General features: G+C 40.5%; 1 protein-coding gene across 3 annotated transcripts in view; it reads right to left on the bottom strand.

The window, feature by feature from the left end:
• The window catches only part of XYLB (xylulokinase), a 275,014-nt gene that overhangs the window by 47,657 nt on the left and 210,412 nt on the right, over positions 1–16,945 (bottom strand). For all 3 annotated transcript variants that reach the window (XM_069729772.1, XM_069729770.1, XM_069729771.1), the window contains one exon: positions 564–622. In XM_069729772.1, the coding sequence (XP_069585873.1) occupies positions 564–622 (59 nt within the window). The remainder of the gene's footprint in view (positions 1–563; positions 623–16,945) is intronic.

Here is a 16,945-nt window from a genome sequence, read left to right as displayed (position 1 = left end):
CAGTGTGGCAGAACATTCCTCAGACAACCAATAATAACCTCACTGATCGCAGCCAAGGCGTGTGAGTTCGGGGATTTCTGTGTGTCACACTTTTGATACTGAATAAAACTGTTTTGAACATGTAGTTTCTCTTTTCATAATGTGAATATTATTAACAAGTCAATCCATCCTGTGAAATTTATAATTCTTTTTCTTCTTAGTGTTGCAATCCCAATGTTGAGGAGTGTATATATTATGTATACATGATGGAAATTTGACAGCAATGATTTAAAAAACAGAAATCATTAGAGATGTGTTAACACACTTGAGATTTACACAGATGTTATATTTTTTTGTAAACTTTGCAAAACAAATACCTTCACTAATCATACCATATTTCTTAGTTACTTTCCATAAATAAATTAACAGACAGAATAAATCCAATGTATACACTTATTTTTAAAGATTAATATCATCATGAATGGTTTATCACTTCACTGACTGTAACTATGTAGTGTCCTCAAATTAGCCATCTCTAAACCCAATATAAAACACAGGCATCTCGTAAGGTAGAAATAATATACCTGCAAAATATCTTGATTGCACGAAGCTCCTCCTGTTGCCAATATCTTTGTTTGCGGCACTAGAAATAAAGATTGAATTTTTTTTTAGCATTTGTATCCATTTAACACAACTAAATAACAAAACATTTAGCTTTTATAACTTTTTAACACTAGTTATTTTGGTTGCAGAGGATTAGAAAAAAGTCTGTCTTTCTAAAAACAGTTCCACACTTATCCAGAGATTGCATCTGATTTTGAAGCTTAACTTAAAGGGAACCTGTCAGCAGGATTGTGCTGAGTAACCTACAATCAGTGTCAGATTGGCACCATTATACTAATTAAAATGATACCTTGGTTGATGAAATCCGTCTTGTGGTTGTTGTTTAATCTTTATTTGTAGTTTTCAGTTAATGAGATTCTCGTGCTTCGGGGCGGCCTGTGGGGGGGGTCTTCATGTGATGCTCTACTTACATATTCATCTGTATGGCTTATGACATGTCACAGATCCCTCACTGACCTACCCCCTATTTTACATACTGAATATAATTTGTTTTGAAAAAAAAAAAAAAATAGTCACATCAAGCAGGCAGGCGCCAGCGCTGTAGCATGATCGCATGTATAATATCCACATAATTATTTTATTTGGTAACTAGATGGCAGCCCGATTCTAAAGAATCGGGAGTCTAGAATCCATATATACTTTATTTATTCAAATGTAAGAATAATACAATTAATAAATAATAGTAAGAAAGAACAAAAATAATAGGCAGTATATGGAGAAAACATCAAACAAAAGTTCAAAATTGGTGTGAAAATGTCACTGAACCACTTCACAACTAAATATATATAGTTTTGGTAAATGGTATTATCATTTTTTTGACGAAATTCGGCAGGAGCTTGAAGAGCAACGTCACTGGGCCCGCCTCCACGCAGTAGAAACTTGCTGTGAGGTAAAAATTCAAAAATCACACCAAAATGGCGGGCGGAGTGTGTCACAGTACGGCACGTTTCTGATTGGTCGCTCGCAGCAGGCGGCAACCAATCAGACACTGGACACTGTTGACATCACTTATCTCCGGACATTAGCTCCGGACATTAGCTCCGGACATTATCTCCGGACATTAGCTCCGGACATTAGCTCCGGACAAAGCCACGGAAGTTGGCACAAATTGCAGGAAGTAGTATTCTAGGCAATTAATCTCCGGACATTAGCTCCGGACATTAGCTCCGGACAAAGCCACGGAAGTTGGCACAAATTGCAGGAAGTAGTATTCTAGGCAATTATATATTAGATATACATGTATTCAGAAAAAAAAAATTCTCTTTCAAAATGGCGCCGGCCGTGCCAGCGCATAAGCATCTATCAGCGATCCGATAGCTGCTACTGCGCAGGCGCCGCAGGCGCCATTTTGCTAGAGGAAGAAAAAATTGTCTCCACCAAGATGGCGCCTGCGCAGTAGCATGTATTGGATCGCTGATAGATGCTACTGCGCAGGCACGGCTGGTGCCATTTAGAGAGAGAATTTTTTTTTTCTGAATACATGTATATTACGAAATAAAATAATTACATGGACATTATAGATGGGATACACATGATGAGAGCATTATACTGCCTCTGTACAAATCCCTAGTTAGACCGCACATGGAGTACTGTGTCCAGTTTTGGGCACCGGTGCCCAGGAAGGATATAATGGAACTAGAGAGAGTACAAAGGAGGGCAACAAAATTAATAAAGGGGATGGGAGAACTACAATACCCAGATAGATTAGCGAAATTAGGATTATTTAGTCTAGAAAAAAGACGACTGAGGGGCGATCTAATAACCATGTATAAGTATATAAGGGGACAATACAAATATCTCGCTGAGGATCTGTTTATACCAAGGAAGGTGACGGGCACAAGGGGGCATTCTTTGCGTCTGGAGGAGAGAAGGTTTTTCCACCAACATAGAAGAGGATTCTTTACTGTTAGGGCGGTGAGAATCTGGAATTGCTTGCCTGAGGAGGTGGTGATGGCGAACTCAGTCGGGGGTTCAAGAGAGGCCTGGATGTCTTCCTGGAGCAGAACAATATTGTATCATACAATTATTAGGTTCTGTAGAAGGACGTAGATCTGGGGATTTATTATGATGGAATATAGGCTGAACTGGATGGACAAATGTCTTTTTTTGGCCTTACTAACTATGTTACTATGCTACAGTGCAGGTGCTGCCTGGCTGCTGAATGTGATTTTTTTTCCCCAAAACATTATATCCAGTATGTAAAATAGGGGGCAGGTCATTGAGGGATCAGTGACATGTCAGAAGCCTCCTTGTCCTCCAGTTTGGTGAGCCGTGATGAACTGAGGTCACTGTGTCACTTTTCTATATGAAACTCTGAATTTTTTTTTGTACTGTGAACCTATCCTTACCCCGAGTCTCCCAAACGCACCAAGAGTGATAGAAAGTATGAGATTAATGCTTAAAGATATCTATATTTTTAAATTATGCTGGATATTTCATCCATAGGTTTTATTTATGCTGTAAATGAATAAAGTCAAGGTTATAAGAAGGCTATTATTATTGGGACTTTTATTTTTTTCTAGGAAAAAAAAGACAGAACAACAGGACCAAGACAAAAATCACAAAGGAAAATAATAATAAAACTATTAATGTTCCCTGTGAATTATAGGATGATGAAAAAAGCGGGGGAAGGGATAAGAATTGGCCATAAAAATTCAATATTATGGTTTCTAAATAAATTATAACAGAAATGAAATGAAGACATACAAGACCATACCAAAATTAATGACCATGAAATTAAGCAAATGTTTTACCCAGCACTGGTGATTCACGCTGGAGTCTAATAAATCTGATCTGCATCCACAGAGTTTTAACTTCTTCTCAACACAAAAGATTCAAGAGATAGAGGTTATATTTTTGGTAGTGTAACCAGCTAAAAAGTTTCTTTTAGAGTGACATAGCCCAAAAGTTAATTCAACTTCCCAACTGAAATGCCTTTTTTTAAAAATAATAAACCACTTTATCAATATACATGTTTATCAGTCACTTTTGGAAACCTTTTCATTTTTACTTAAACGCATGTATTTTTAGCTAAAAGTGTACTGTCGGTATGTTAATATACTCAATTCTCTGGTATCTAGGGCCACTCCGTTTCTATCCTAAGTGAAGCCACCGCTATTCAGACTCTCCAGGTCACACTGTCACACTGGGACAAGAAGAAAAACATTAGACTCGAACAAAAAAGAACCAGGAAAACATACTCAGAAGGGAGGTAAGAACATTTCTAAAACAATCCACAGCGAGGAGATTGGAACAAAACAAAATCCTCTAAACTGCATGCTCGCAAACGCCAGAAGCCTGACAAACAAGATGGAAGAACTAGAAGCAGAAATATCTACAGGTAACTTTGACATAGTGGGAATAACCGAGACATGGTTAGATGAAAGCTATGACTGGGCAGTTAACTTACAGGGTTACAGTCTGTTTAGAAAGGATCGTAAAAATCGGAGAGGAGGAGGGGTTTGTCTCTATGTAAAGTCTTGTCTAAAGTCCACTTTAAGGGAGGATATTAGCGAAGGGAATGAGGATGTCGAGTCCATATGGGTCGAAATTCATGGAGGGAAAAATGGTAACAAAATTCTCATTGGGGTCTGTTATAAATCCCCAAATATAACAGAAATCATGGAAAGTCTACTTCTAAAGCAGATAGATGAAGCTGCAACCCATAATGAGGTCCCGGTTATGGGGGACTTTAACTACCCGGATATTAACTGGGAAACAGAAACCTGTGAAACCCATAAAGGCAACAGGTTTCTGCTAATAACCAAGAAAAATTATCTTTCACAATTGGTGCAGAATCCAACCAGAGGAGCAGCACTTTTAGACCTAATACTATCTAATAGACCTGACAGAATAACAAATCTGCAGGTGGTCAGGCATCTAGGAAATAGCGACCACAATATTGTACAGTTTCACCTGTCTTTCACTAGGGGGACTTGTCAGGGAGTCACAAAAACACTGAACTTTAGGAACGCAAAGTTTGACCAGCTTAGAGATACCCTTAATCTGGTAGACTGGGACAATATCCTCAGAAACAAGAATACAGATAATAAATGGAAAATGTTTAAGAACATCCTAAATAGGCACTGTAAGCGGTTTATACCTTTTGGGAATAAAAGGACTAGAAATAGGAAAAACCCAATGTGGCTAAACAAAGAAGTAAGACAGGCAATTAACAGTAAAAAGAAAGCATTTGCACTACTAAAGCAGGATGGCACCATTCAAGCTCTAAAAAACAATAGGGAGAAAAATACTTTATCTAAAAAACTAATTAAAGCTGCCAAAAAGGAAACAGAGAAGCACATTGCTAAGGAGAGTAAAACTAATCCCAAACTGTTCTTCAACTATATCAATAGTAAAAGAATAAAAACTGAAAATGTAGGCCCCTTAAAAAATAGTGAGGAAAGAACGGTTGTAGATGACGAGGAAAAAGCTAACATATTAAACACCTTCTTCTCCACGGTATTCACGGTGGAAAATGAAATGCTAGGTGAAATCCCAAGAAACAATGAAAACCCTATATTAAGGGTCACAAATCTAACCCAAGAAGAGGTGCGAAACCGGCTAAATAAGATTAAAATAGATAAATCTCCGGGTCCGGATGGCATACACCCACGAGTACTAAGAGAACTAAGTAATGTAATAGATAAACCATTATTTCTTATTTTTAGGGACTCTATATCGACGGGGTCTGTTCCGCAGGACTGGCGCATAGCAAATGTGGTGCCAATATTCAAAAAGGGCTCTAAAAGTGAACCTGGAAATTATAGGCCAGTAAGTCTAACCTCTATTGTTGGTAAAATATTTGAAGGGTTTCTGAAGGATGTTATTCTGGATTATCTCAATGAGAATAACTGTTTAACTTCATATCAGCATGGGTTTATGAGAAATCGCTCCTGTCAAACCAATCTAATCAGTTTTTATGAAGAGGTAAGCTATAGGCTGGACCACGGTGAGTCATTGGACGTGGTATATCTCGATTTTTCCAAAGCGTTTGATACCGTGCCGCACAAGAGGTTGGTACACAAAATGAGAATGCTTGGTCTGGGGGAAAATGTGTGTAAATGGGTTAGTAACTGGCTTAGTGATAGAAAGCAGAGGGTGGTTATAAATGGTATAGTCTCTAACTGGGTCGCTGTGACCAGTGGGGTACCGCAGGGGTCGGTATTGGGACCTGTTCTCTTCAACATATTCATTAATGATCTGGTAGAAGGTTTACACAGTAAAATATCGATATTTGCAGATGATACAAAACTATGTAAAGCAGTTAATACAAGAGAAGATAGTATTCTGCTACAGATGGATCTGGATAAGTTGGAAACTTGGGCTGAAAGGTGGCAGATGAGGTTTAACAATGATAAATGTAAGGTTATACACATGGGAAGAAGGAATCAATATCACCATTACACACTGAACGGGAAACCACTGGGTAAATCTGACAGGGAGAAGGAATTGGGGATCCTAGTTAATGATAAACTTACCTGGAGCAGCCAGTGCCAGGCAGCAGCTGCCAAGGCAAACAGGATCATGGGGTGCATTAAGAGAGGTCTGGATACACATGATGAGAGCATTATACTGCCTCTGTACAAATCCCTAGTTAGACCGCACATGGAGTACTGTGTCCAGTCTTGGGCACCGGTGCTCAGGAAGGATATAATGGACTAGAGAGAGTACAAAGGAGGGCAACAAAATTAATAAAGGGGATGGGAGAACTACAATACCCAGATAGATTAGCGAAATTAGGATTATTTAGTCTAGAAAAAAGACAACTGAGGGGCGATCTAATAACCATGTATAAGTATATAAGGGGACAATACAAATATCTCGCTGAGGATCTGTTTATACCAAGGAAGGTGACGGGCACAAGAGGGCATTCTTTGCGTCTGGAGGAGAGAAGGTTTTTCCACCAACATAGAAGAGGATTCTTTACTGTTAGGACGGTAAGAATCTGGAATTGCTTGCCTGAGGAGGTGGTGATGGCGAACTCAGTCGAGGGGTTCAAGAGAGGCCTGGATGTCTTCCTGGAGCAGAACAATATTGTATCATACAATTATTAGGTTCTGTAGAAGGACGTAGATCTGGGGATTTATTATCATGGAATATAGGCTGAACTGGATGGACAAATGTCTTTTTTCGGCCTTACTATGTTACTATGTTACTGTGCTCTGCGTGACCTGGAAGTAACTTTTACAATGTAAGCCTATGGAGCATAAGAACGACGCCCCATTTACTTACATTGTAAAAGAGATAAAGAAGACAATGTGGGCCAGAAAGTGACTTCACTCAAGATCACTATTACCCCTTTCAGGAGTGGTTGACTAACAAAGATCGCTTCAAAAGCAAGACATAAAATAGTCTACCAGATCACAAAGGAACCTAAGGTAACTTCTAAAAAACTAAAGGCCTTTCTCACATTAGCTAATGTTCATGAGTCCAACCGCAAGGAGAAAACTGAACAACAATGATAAGCATGACAAGACTGCAAAGAGAAAGTCACCGCTCTCCAAAAATAACATTGCTGCCAATCTGCAATTTAATAAATCTCAACTGGACAAGCCAGAAGGATATTGGAACAATATTTTGTGGACAGAAGAGGCCAAAATAAAGCCTTTTAGTTTAAATGAGAAGATGTTTGTTGAAAGAAAAACACTGCATTAGAGCATAAAAATCTAATCCCATCTGTGAAACATGGTGGTGGTAGTATCATGGTTTAGGCCACTTTTTCTGCATCTGGGTCAGGATGGCTTGCTATAATTTATTGAACAATGAATTCTACATTATACCGGCAAATGCTAAAGGTAAATGTCATGGCATCTGTTCGTGAGCTGAATCACAAGGGAATGTAGGTCATACAGCAACATAATTACTCAAAGTATACAAAAGAATGATTAAAGTAGAAAAAAGTTAACGTTTTTTGGAATGGCCAAGTCAAAATCCTGACCTTAATCATACAGAAATTTTGTCAAAGGACCGAAAGAGAGACAGTAAATGGGGGAAAAAACATCAACAAAGAGAAGTTGAATTGGTTTTATATGGAGAAAAGGGCTAAATGTCTTCCAAGCCGATGTGCAAGACTAATCAACATTTACCAGAAACATTTAGGTACAAATACATCTTCTTAGGGGACTCACACCAGACACTAAAAGCAAAGGTTCACATACTTTTGCCATTCACTAACATAAGATACGGGATCATGACAAAGTGCAATAGTTTTATCAAATCATCTGTTTCTCTATATCTACTTTTAGGATTTGTATGGAATCTGATGTAGTTTTATGTTAAAATGATACAGAAATATGAAAAATTCGTAAAGTTTCAAAAACTTTCAAGCACCTGTATTCAATTATTTATTGCCATAAATTCACGATAGCTGTGGGTCCCTCACTTATAGAAAATAACTAGTCTGGGGACCTCATTTGCCAATTTACAGCTGTTGAAGTATCGTACTTTTTGAATAATAAAAATGCAAGTAGTATTATAGGAAAAAGAAGTGAAACCTGCTAATGGTTGGCGGAGATTAAGGGAAAAAAATCTCTCTCCAGAAAATACACCACTCTTGCCCATAAGCTGTGTTACTATGTAATGTTAGTGCACCCTTGGTGTGGCCAAGAGTTTGGTGCACCATTATTCCTCCTCATTTGCATATTGGGCCCTTCCTTTGCTGCAGAATGTCAGTGCGTGGTTCCAAAAACAAGCACTGTCTGACTCCTGCCAGCGTCTGTACATGCAGTGGCTGGGCGAATTCTGCTTCCTGTTCCCTGACGCCGCTCGCGGCACTTCTAGGTGTATTGATGTGGCGAGTGGCTTCACCTCCTCAAAGTAGCATTCTTGAAAAATTATATCAATGTGATTAGAGATCAGGTGACCATACTATATCAAGAGGACTTGTACGGAACGTTTAAAACATAAAATACTCACAGTTTAGTCTTCAAGTTCTACCTACCGTGTTCTAATATTTAGAAAAAATTACTGTTTTTTTATACTTTTTGAAAAGCAAAACATGTTTTCAAATATATTAAAAAAATATAAAAACTAGATTGCAGTAGTAGTATTGGAAAAATTACAAAAAAACTCTTGTTACAAATTAGTCACCTCTTACCAGCATTCTAGGAGCAGGTGTCACTATAAGCCTTTAAATGCCCCTTAAAGCTCTACTGTTTAGCTCTCTTGCAACATCAATGGTTTATAACAATGGTAAAACCACCTAATCTACTAGCACTGCATAGTGAATCCCACCTCTATATCAGTACGTTAGACACGCTATGCATTTGTCTGCTTCTTTCTTCTAATCCCTTTGCCCTTTTTCCGGGGTGTTCCACTCTAGTACACTTAATTAGTCTACAGCAAAGAAACCTCTTTCATTTCCTTGCAGTGTTAGCATCACCTCTTATCTGTTCTCTCTTTACAAGATTTACATTGTGCTATGTTTTTGCTTTGTTTCCATAAAGCTTCAGACAATATATTGCCAATAATGGCCAGAGACTTCAGTTAGGCTTTCAGGAGCTTGTAAATGGGAACATATTTTAAATCAATCCATAACCTAAGTAAGCTGTCCTTGTTATAATTAAGGAAAGGTTAACGTGTTTAATAAAGAAGGGAGAATAGCTCTGAAAAATAGTAATTGTGCAGCTTATTTAATAAAACTGTTATTCTTTACAGATACGTTTCCCCTTTCTTGAAAATAAAATAATATTAAAGAATATCTTGAGCAGGCTTCTACTTTGGTTTTGGGAAAATTATTTTAAAAGCTCTCAGTTAGCAATAGACTCTTTTTGGCAAGGGTCTGTGTTATTTTAAAATAGTTATATAATTAGTAGGGTTAAAAAAAAAATGTCCAAGTTCAACTGGGGAAGGGGAGATGACAAGGTAAAGGAAGCATTGAATTTAGGGGTAAATATTGCAATTTGAGAGGAGCGGATCTACCGTATATACTCGAGTATAAGCCGACCTAAGTATAAGCCGACCCCCCTAATTTTGCCACAAAAAAATGGGAAAACTTATTGACTCGAGTATAAGCCTAGGGTGGAAATGCAGCATTTACCGGTGAAATATAGTGCTCTGCACCGTTCATTATTGCCCCATAGCTGTGCCATATAGTGCTCTGCACCGTTCATATTGCCCCATACAGTGCTCTGCACCGTTCATATTGCCCCATACAGTGCTCTGCACCGTTCATATTGCCCCATACAGTGCTCTGCACCGTTCATATTGCCCCATACAGTGCTCTGCACCGTTCATATTGCCCCATACAGTGCTCTGCACCGTTCATATTGCCCCATACAGTGCTCTGCACCGTTCATATTGCCCCATACAGTGCTCTGCACCGTTCATATTGCCCCATACAGTGCACTGCACCATTCATATTGCCCCATACAGTGCTCTGCACCATTCATATTGCCCCATACAGTGCTCTGCACCGTTCATATTGCCCCATACAGTGCTCTGCACCGTTCATATAGCCCCATAGATGCTCCACATAAATCTGTGCCGCTGCTGCTGCAATAAAAAAAAAAACACACACTCACCTCTCTTGATTGCAGCTCCCGGCGTCCCTATGGGAGGTGGAGCCGCTTATTCATTTCTCTAATGAGCGGTCCCACGTGACCGCTGAAGAGGGGAAGAAGCTGCAGCACAGAAGACCGTGGGACGGCAGGGACAGCGCCAGGATCGCCGGGACTAGGTAAGTACGCCTCAGCGCCCTCTCCCCCTCACCCGCCGACCCTGCCGCCCACCTTGACTCGAGTATAAGCCGAGAGGGACACTTTCAGCCCAAAAATTTGGGCTGAAAATCTCGGCTTATACTCGAGTATATACGGTATTTAAATTTGAATTTGCCACCTTAGCCGAATTTTTAGATTTGCGAAGAATAAATTCACACGAATCTCAATGATGGAAAGCTTGTAATCGCTCGGAAAATACATGTGGGGGAGACAGAACCCTGCTGATCATATGAGTTTACACTCTACAGGAGAGAAAGAAAAGAAGGATCCCTCTGACCCCCAAGGAACAAAGATCAAAAACCTTTGGCTATCATGGTGAGGTCCCAACTGACAGATCCCTGATGAAGCCACATGTCTTGGGGCGACACGTGTTAGGCACCTTGCCCTGCTACTGTAGCGCCCCAGAGATCTGGTCGTTGCAGTATGATACTCTGCCACTAAGGGGAGTGATGGTACGTCTGATGGCACTGAAGGAATTCTACTGACCAGGTATCACCAGCACACATTACACTTCACACTCCGGGCACTAGGGGGGAGCAAAAGGCTTTATTTATTGGGCCCCTCCTCACACTGGTAAAACTAGGGGTTGGTTGGATAGAAAGTTAGTCAGAAGCTGACTGGGTTGGATTCAGGCAACATCCCGTGGCAGGGGGTATTGCAGGGAGAAGACACAGGGGGGTCCCTGTCAGGCGTGGGAACCTGGCAGGTACCTAGCAACCAGAACAGACCAGAACATTACGGAACCGCACCTGCACACCCCGCGGCGGTATCTGTTATGATCTGGTGGCCTTGGAGCAGCATGAGACGTACTCTGGAGAAGGTGGAACCTGTACTGACCGCAAACCCTGAACTTAACAGCGCAACTAGAAGTAGCTGTGGGGGGTACCTAACACTCCCTAGACCCCCGACACAGCCTAAGAAATAACTACCCCTAAAGACAGAAACAGGAAACCTATCTTGCCTCAGAGAAAATCCCCAAAGGAAAGACAGCCCCCCACAAATATTGACTGTGAGAGGAGAGGGAAATAACATACGCAGAGATGAAATCAGGATTTAGCATAGGAGGCCATACTAGCTAAAAAAAAAAGAATAGAACAGAGTACTATAAAATACAAAACACCACATCTGACTAAAGACATGGAGGGTATATCTGCATCTCCAGAGAAATAGCTAGGCTGCAAAAAATCCTTCACAGACTAAGCTGGACAAGACAAAAACATGAAAATGCACAGAACTATAAGGTCCACAGCAAGGGGACAGCAAAAACAAAGCCAGGACTTATCTTTGAAGAAAAGCACAGCAAACAGGAGAGACCAGAAGGGATGTGAATCCTCCAAAAACAATGGACAACTGGCACTGACTAAAGGATCAAGCAAGGCTATATAGTCCAGCCCAAATTGCAAAAAATAGATACACCTGATAAATGCTGCGATCCAACTACCGCAGCACTACCACTTATAACCACCGGAGGGAGCCCAAGAGCAGAATTCACAACAGGTATCCTAAGAAAGAGACACGAAGCGAAGGATATTGTGAGACAGTGAGAAACAAGATCAAGCACAAAGGAGAGCCAGTAGGAGTTGTGCCGTGAGACCGAGGCAACATCCTACTGAGGCGCGTAGCCGGTTGCCGGAACACCGAGGGAGTAACCAACTCTACACCTTACTCCAAACTCCGCAGGATAGTTAATTATAGGTTGGCTGTCTAACTTAAACACCTACGAAGACATAGGGGGCAACAGTGTGAGAGGAGCATCTCTAGGGTCCCGGAAGACCTCCAGGCCTTCCCGTCATACGGGTGCGTCCTAGCCATAACATACCTGGGGGACGTTGAACTAGAAACATCTGGAACTAAAGAGAGAGAGAGCTGTAAAGAACGAACGAAACGAGAACAGCAGTTGTGAGGACTATTCCGAATGCTCAGCAAGGTAGCACTACAACACACAGGCGCTATTGGTAGGCGACGATTTCTACCTGCAAAGGGAATTCTGGAAGTGCCCATCGGACCAGCCGGTCTCAGATAGCCCTGTTAATCGTGCTCTGGATTGAGGATCCTGAAGTCTTCAGTAAAGAGGTAAAGAGACTGCAACCTTGTGTCCTCGTTATTGACTGCACCTCACACCATCGCCATCCACCTTACTGGGAAGCCCTGGGGACATACTTCACCTGTGGGAAGGTATACCATCCAGCTGCCATTCCATCACCCCAGCGGACCCCACAGCAGCGTCGGTCACCCTGACCGAACACCACAGGTGGCGTCACGAATCCCTGACAGACTGTACCACCTTTATTGGACGCCCCTTAGCAGGGTCGCGGACCGGGTCTAGCCACCGTGACAGCATCAGAACCGAACCAGAGAGGCCCGGTACCGAGAACCCGTGGCCCTGTGTCTGGGGGCGCTCCACTACTCACCTCCAACCATCTATTGAATTGCGCAGGCGTGTACTACGGAGAACATAGAATGAACTTCAATCCAATATTGTGGCTAGCATGCAGCCAGCGGGTAAGGAAAGGGTTAATCAAACACCCGAAAACTCCGCCCATATGACCGAAAACCAGTCCCGCAAAATTCAGGAGACAGGTTCCCTTTAATTACAGTTGTTAGCGGTAAGGGTGGCACAATAAGTTACTGAATTTAGGGGTAATTTTTTTTTTACATAGATGATATCGGTCATACGAATAAATCTAGAGAGGCATTTTGTGTCACCTGTGTTGTCTTTAATTTATACTAAATTAGTTGGATGATATGAGACATTTGAATATGAAAAATTAGCAAAAAAAAGTAGAAAAAAAATACTACAATTGTTCACAGCACTGTAAAAGTCATTTCCTCCTGACTTTTCCACCAAATCTAGGAAGTATGAACACATCTTAACATCTAATCTGCTTTAGTCCCAGCTATAGAACTGAAAAAAAAAATCTATATATTGTTTTATAATTGTCTCATAGAAAATGGAACACAGGCTTCTTATATCAATAGGAGGTATGGTAATGCTCCATTGACACCAGGCTACAAGCAAAATGTAATTGACCTTCATTAATTGCTTTAATTTATTGAAACAATATTACCAGGAAAAGTCATGCAAGGACACATCTTTTGTTGTTAATGTCCCTTTTCATGTAAAATAGCCAACTAATTATTCCAAACTAAGATGAATGCAAAATTACTTCTGATTGGTACATGTTTCAAGCCACGGGAAATAGATAAGACAAAGCAATCATAATATGCAATTTTCTATACTTCAATGAACAAAGTGCTATAAAATGCTTTTAGAATTAAACAAGCCAGAAGTAAAACACAAACAGTTGTATGATGGTAAAAACAATTTACTTCACGCATTGAGCTGTGCCGATCCAACAAAACGCACACGGCTTTCCGCAGAATAATCACACATAAATAAGGGTGTAAACCTAAAGCTTCTCTGCTTTGGTGTCCAGCTTCTTACTCCTCCCCTTTCCCTCTCCGTAGACTTCTACAAGCAACAACTGTAATCTGATCCCTCAGTTTTTTCCTTCATTTGTAACTTGTACCACTGATATATATATATATATATATATATATATATATATATATATATATATATATATATACACACACACACACAGATATGGCCAAAAGTGTTGACACCCCTGCAATTCTGTCAGACAATACTCGGTTTCTTCCTGAAAATGACTGCAATCACAAATTCTTTGGTATTATTATCTTCATTTAATTTGTCTTAAATGAAAAAACACAAAAGAGAATGAAGCAAAAAGCAAAACATTGATCATTTCACACAAAACTCCAAAAATGGGCCAGGCAAAAGTATTGGCACCCTCAGCCTAATACTTGGTTGCACAACCTTTAGCCAAAATAACTGCGACCAACCGCTTCCGGTAACCATCCATGAGTTTCTTACAATGCTCTGCTGGAATTTTAGACCATTTTTCTTTAGCAAACTGCTCCAGGTCTCTGATATTTGAAGGGTGCCTTCTCCAAACTGACATTTTTAGATCTCTCCACAGGTGTTCTATGGGATTCAGGTCTGGACTCATTGCTGGCCACATTGGAAGTCTCCGATGCTTTCTATCAAACCATTTTCTAGTGCTTTTTGAAGTGTGTTGTCCTGCTGGAAGACCCATGACCTCTGAGGGAGACCCAGCTTTCTCACACTGGGCCCTACATTATGCTGCAAAATTTGTTGGTAGTCTTCAGACTTCATTATGCCATGCACACGGTCAAGCAGTCCAGTGCCAGAGGCAGCAAAGCAACCCCATAACATCAGGGAACCTCTGCCATGTTTGATTGTAGGGACCGTGTTCTTTTCTTTGAATGCCTCTTTTTTTTCTCCTGTAAACTCTATGTTGATGCTTTTGCCCAAAAGGCTCTACTTTTGTCTCATCTGACCAGAGAACATCCTTCCAAAACATTTTAGGCTTTTTCAGGCAAGTTTTGGCAAACTCCAGCCTGGCTTTTTTATGTCTCGGGGTAAGAAGTGGGGTCTTCCTAGGTCTCCTACCATACAGTCCCTTTTCATTCAGACGCCGACGGATAGTACGGGTTGACACTGTTGCACCCTCGGACTGCAGGGCAGCTTGAACTTGTTTGATGTTAGTCGAGGTTCTTTATCCAACATCCGCACAATCTTTCATTGAAATCTCTTGTCAATTTTTTCCATATCTTTTCCATCCACATCTAGGGAGGTTAGCCACAGTGCCATGGGCTTTAAACTTCTTGATGACACTGCGCACGGTAGACACAGGAACATTCAGGTCTTGGGAGATGGACTTGTAGCCTTGAGATTGCTCGTGCTTCCTCACAATTTGGTTTCTCAAGTCCTCAGACAGTTCTTTGGTCTTTCTTTTCTCCATGCTCAATGTGGTACACACAAGGACACAGGACAGAGGTTGAGTCAACTTTATTCCATGTCAACTGACTGCAAGTGTGATTTAGTTATTGCCAACACCTGTTAGGTGCCACAGGTAAGTTACAGGTGCTGTTAATTGCACAAATTAGAGAAGCATCACATGATTTTTCGAGCAGTGCCAATACTTTTGTCCACCCTCTTGTTTATGTTTGGTGTGGAATTATATCCAATTTGGCTTTAGGACAATTCTTTTTGTGTTTTTTTCATTTAAGACTAATTAAATGAAGATAATAATAACAAAGAATTTTTTTGTGTTTGCAATTATTTTCAGGAAGAAACTGAGTATTATCTGACAGAATTGCAGGGGTATCAAAACTTTTGGCCACAACTGTATATATATATATATATATATATATATATATATATATATATATATATATATATATATATATATTTATATATATATATATATATATATATATATATATATATTTATATATATATATATATATATTTATATATATATATATATATATATATATATATATATATATATATATATATATATATATATATATACAGTGGGGCAAAAAAGTATTTAGTCAGTCAGCAATAGTGCAAGTTCCACCACTTAAAAAGATGAGAGGCGTCTGTAATTTACATCATAGGTAGACCTCAACTATGGGAGACAAACTGAGAAAAAAAAATCCAGAAAATCACATTGTCTGTTTTTTTATCATTTTTTTTGCATATTATGGTGGAAAATAAGTATTTGGTCAGAAACAAACAATCAAGATTTCTGGCTCTCACAGACCTGTAACTTCTTCTTTAAGAGTCTCCTCTTTCCTCCACTCATTACCTGTAGTAATGGCACCTGTTTAAACTTGTTATCAGTATAAAAAGACACCTGTGCACACCCTCAAACAGTCTGACTCCAAACTCCACTATGGTGAAGACCAAAGAGCTGTCAAAGGACACCAGAAACAAAATTGTAGCCCTGCACCAGGCTGGGAAGACTGAATCTGCAATAGCCAACCAGCTTGGAGTGAAGAAATCAACAGTGGGAGCAATAATTAGAAAATGGAAGACATACAAGACCACTGATAATCTCCCTCGATCTGGGGCTCCACGCAAAATCCCACCCCGTGGGGTCAGAATGATCACAAGAACGGTGAGCAAAAATCCCAGAACCACGCGGGGGGACCTAGTGAATGAACTGCAGAGAGCTGTGACCAATGTAACAAGGCCTACCATAAGTAACACACTACGCCACCATGGACTCAGATCCTGCAGTGCCAGACGTGTCCCACTGCTTAAGCCAGTACATGTCCGGGCCCATCTGAAGTTTGCTAGAGAGCATTTGGATGATCCAGAGGAGTTTTGGGAGAATGCCCTATGGTCTGTTGAAACCAAACTGGAGCTGTTTGGTAGAAACACAACTTGTCGTGTTTGGAGGAAAAAGAATACTGAGTTGCATCCATCAAACACCATACCTACTGTAAAGCATGGTGGTGGAAACATCATGCTTTGGGGCTGTTTCTCTACAAAGGGACCAGGACGACTGATCCAGGTACATGAAAGAATGAATGGGGCCATGTATCGTGAGATTTTGAGTGCAAACCTCCTTCCATCAGCAAGGGCATTGAAGATGAAACGTGGCTGGGTCTTTCAACATGACAATGATCCAAAGCACACCGCCAGGGCAACGAAGGAGTGGCTTCGTAAGAAGCATTTCAAGGTCCCGGAGTGGTCTAGCCAGTCTCCATATCTCAACCCT

Source organism: Ranitomeya imitator, chromosome 6 (genome assembly GCF_032444005.1).
Source record: "Ranitomeya imitator isolate aRanImi1 chromosome 6, aRanImi1.pri, whole genome shotgun sequence".
In the NCBI taxonomy this organism is placed as follows: Eukaryota; Metazoa; Chordata; class Amphibia; order Anura; family Dendrobatidae; genus Ranitomeya; species Ranitomeya imitator.
This window is presented reverse-complemented; position numbering and strand designations above follow the sequence as displayed.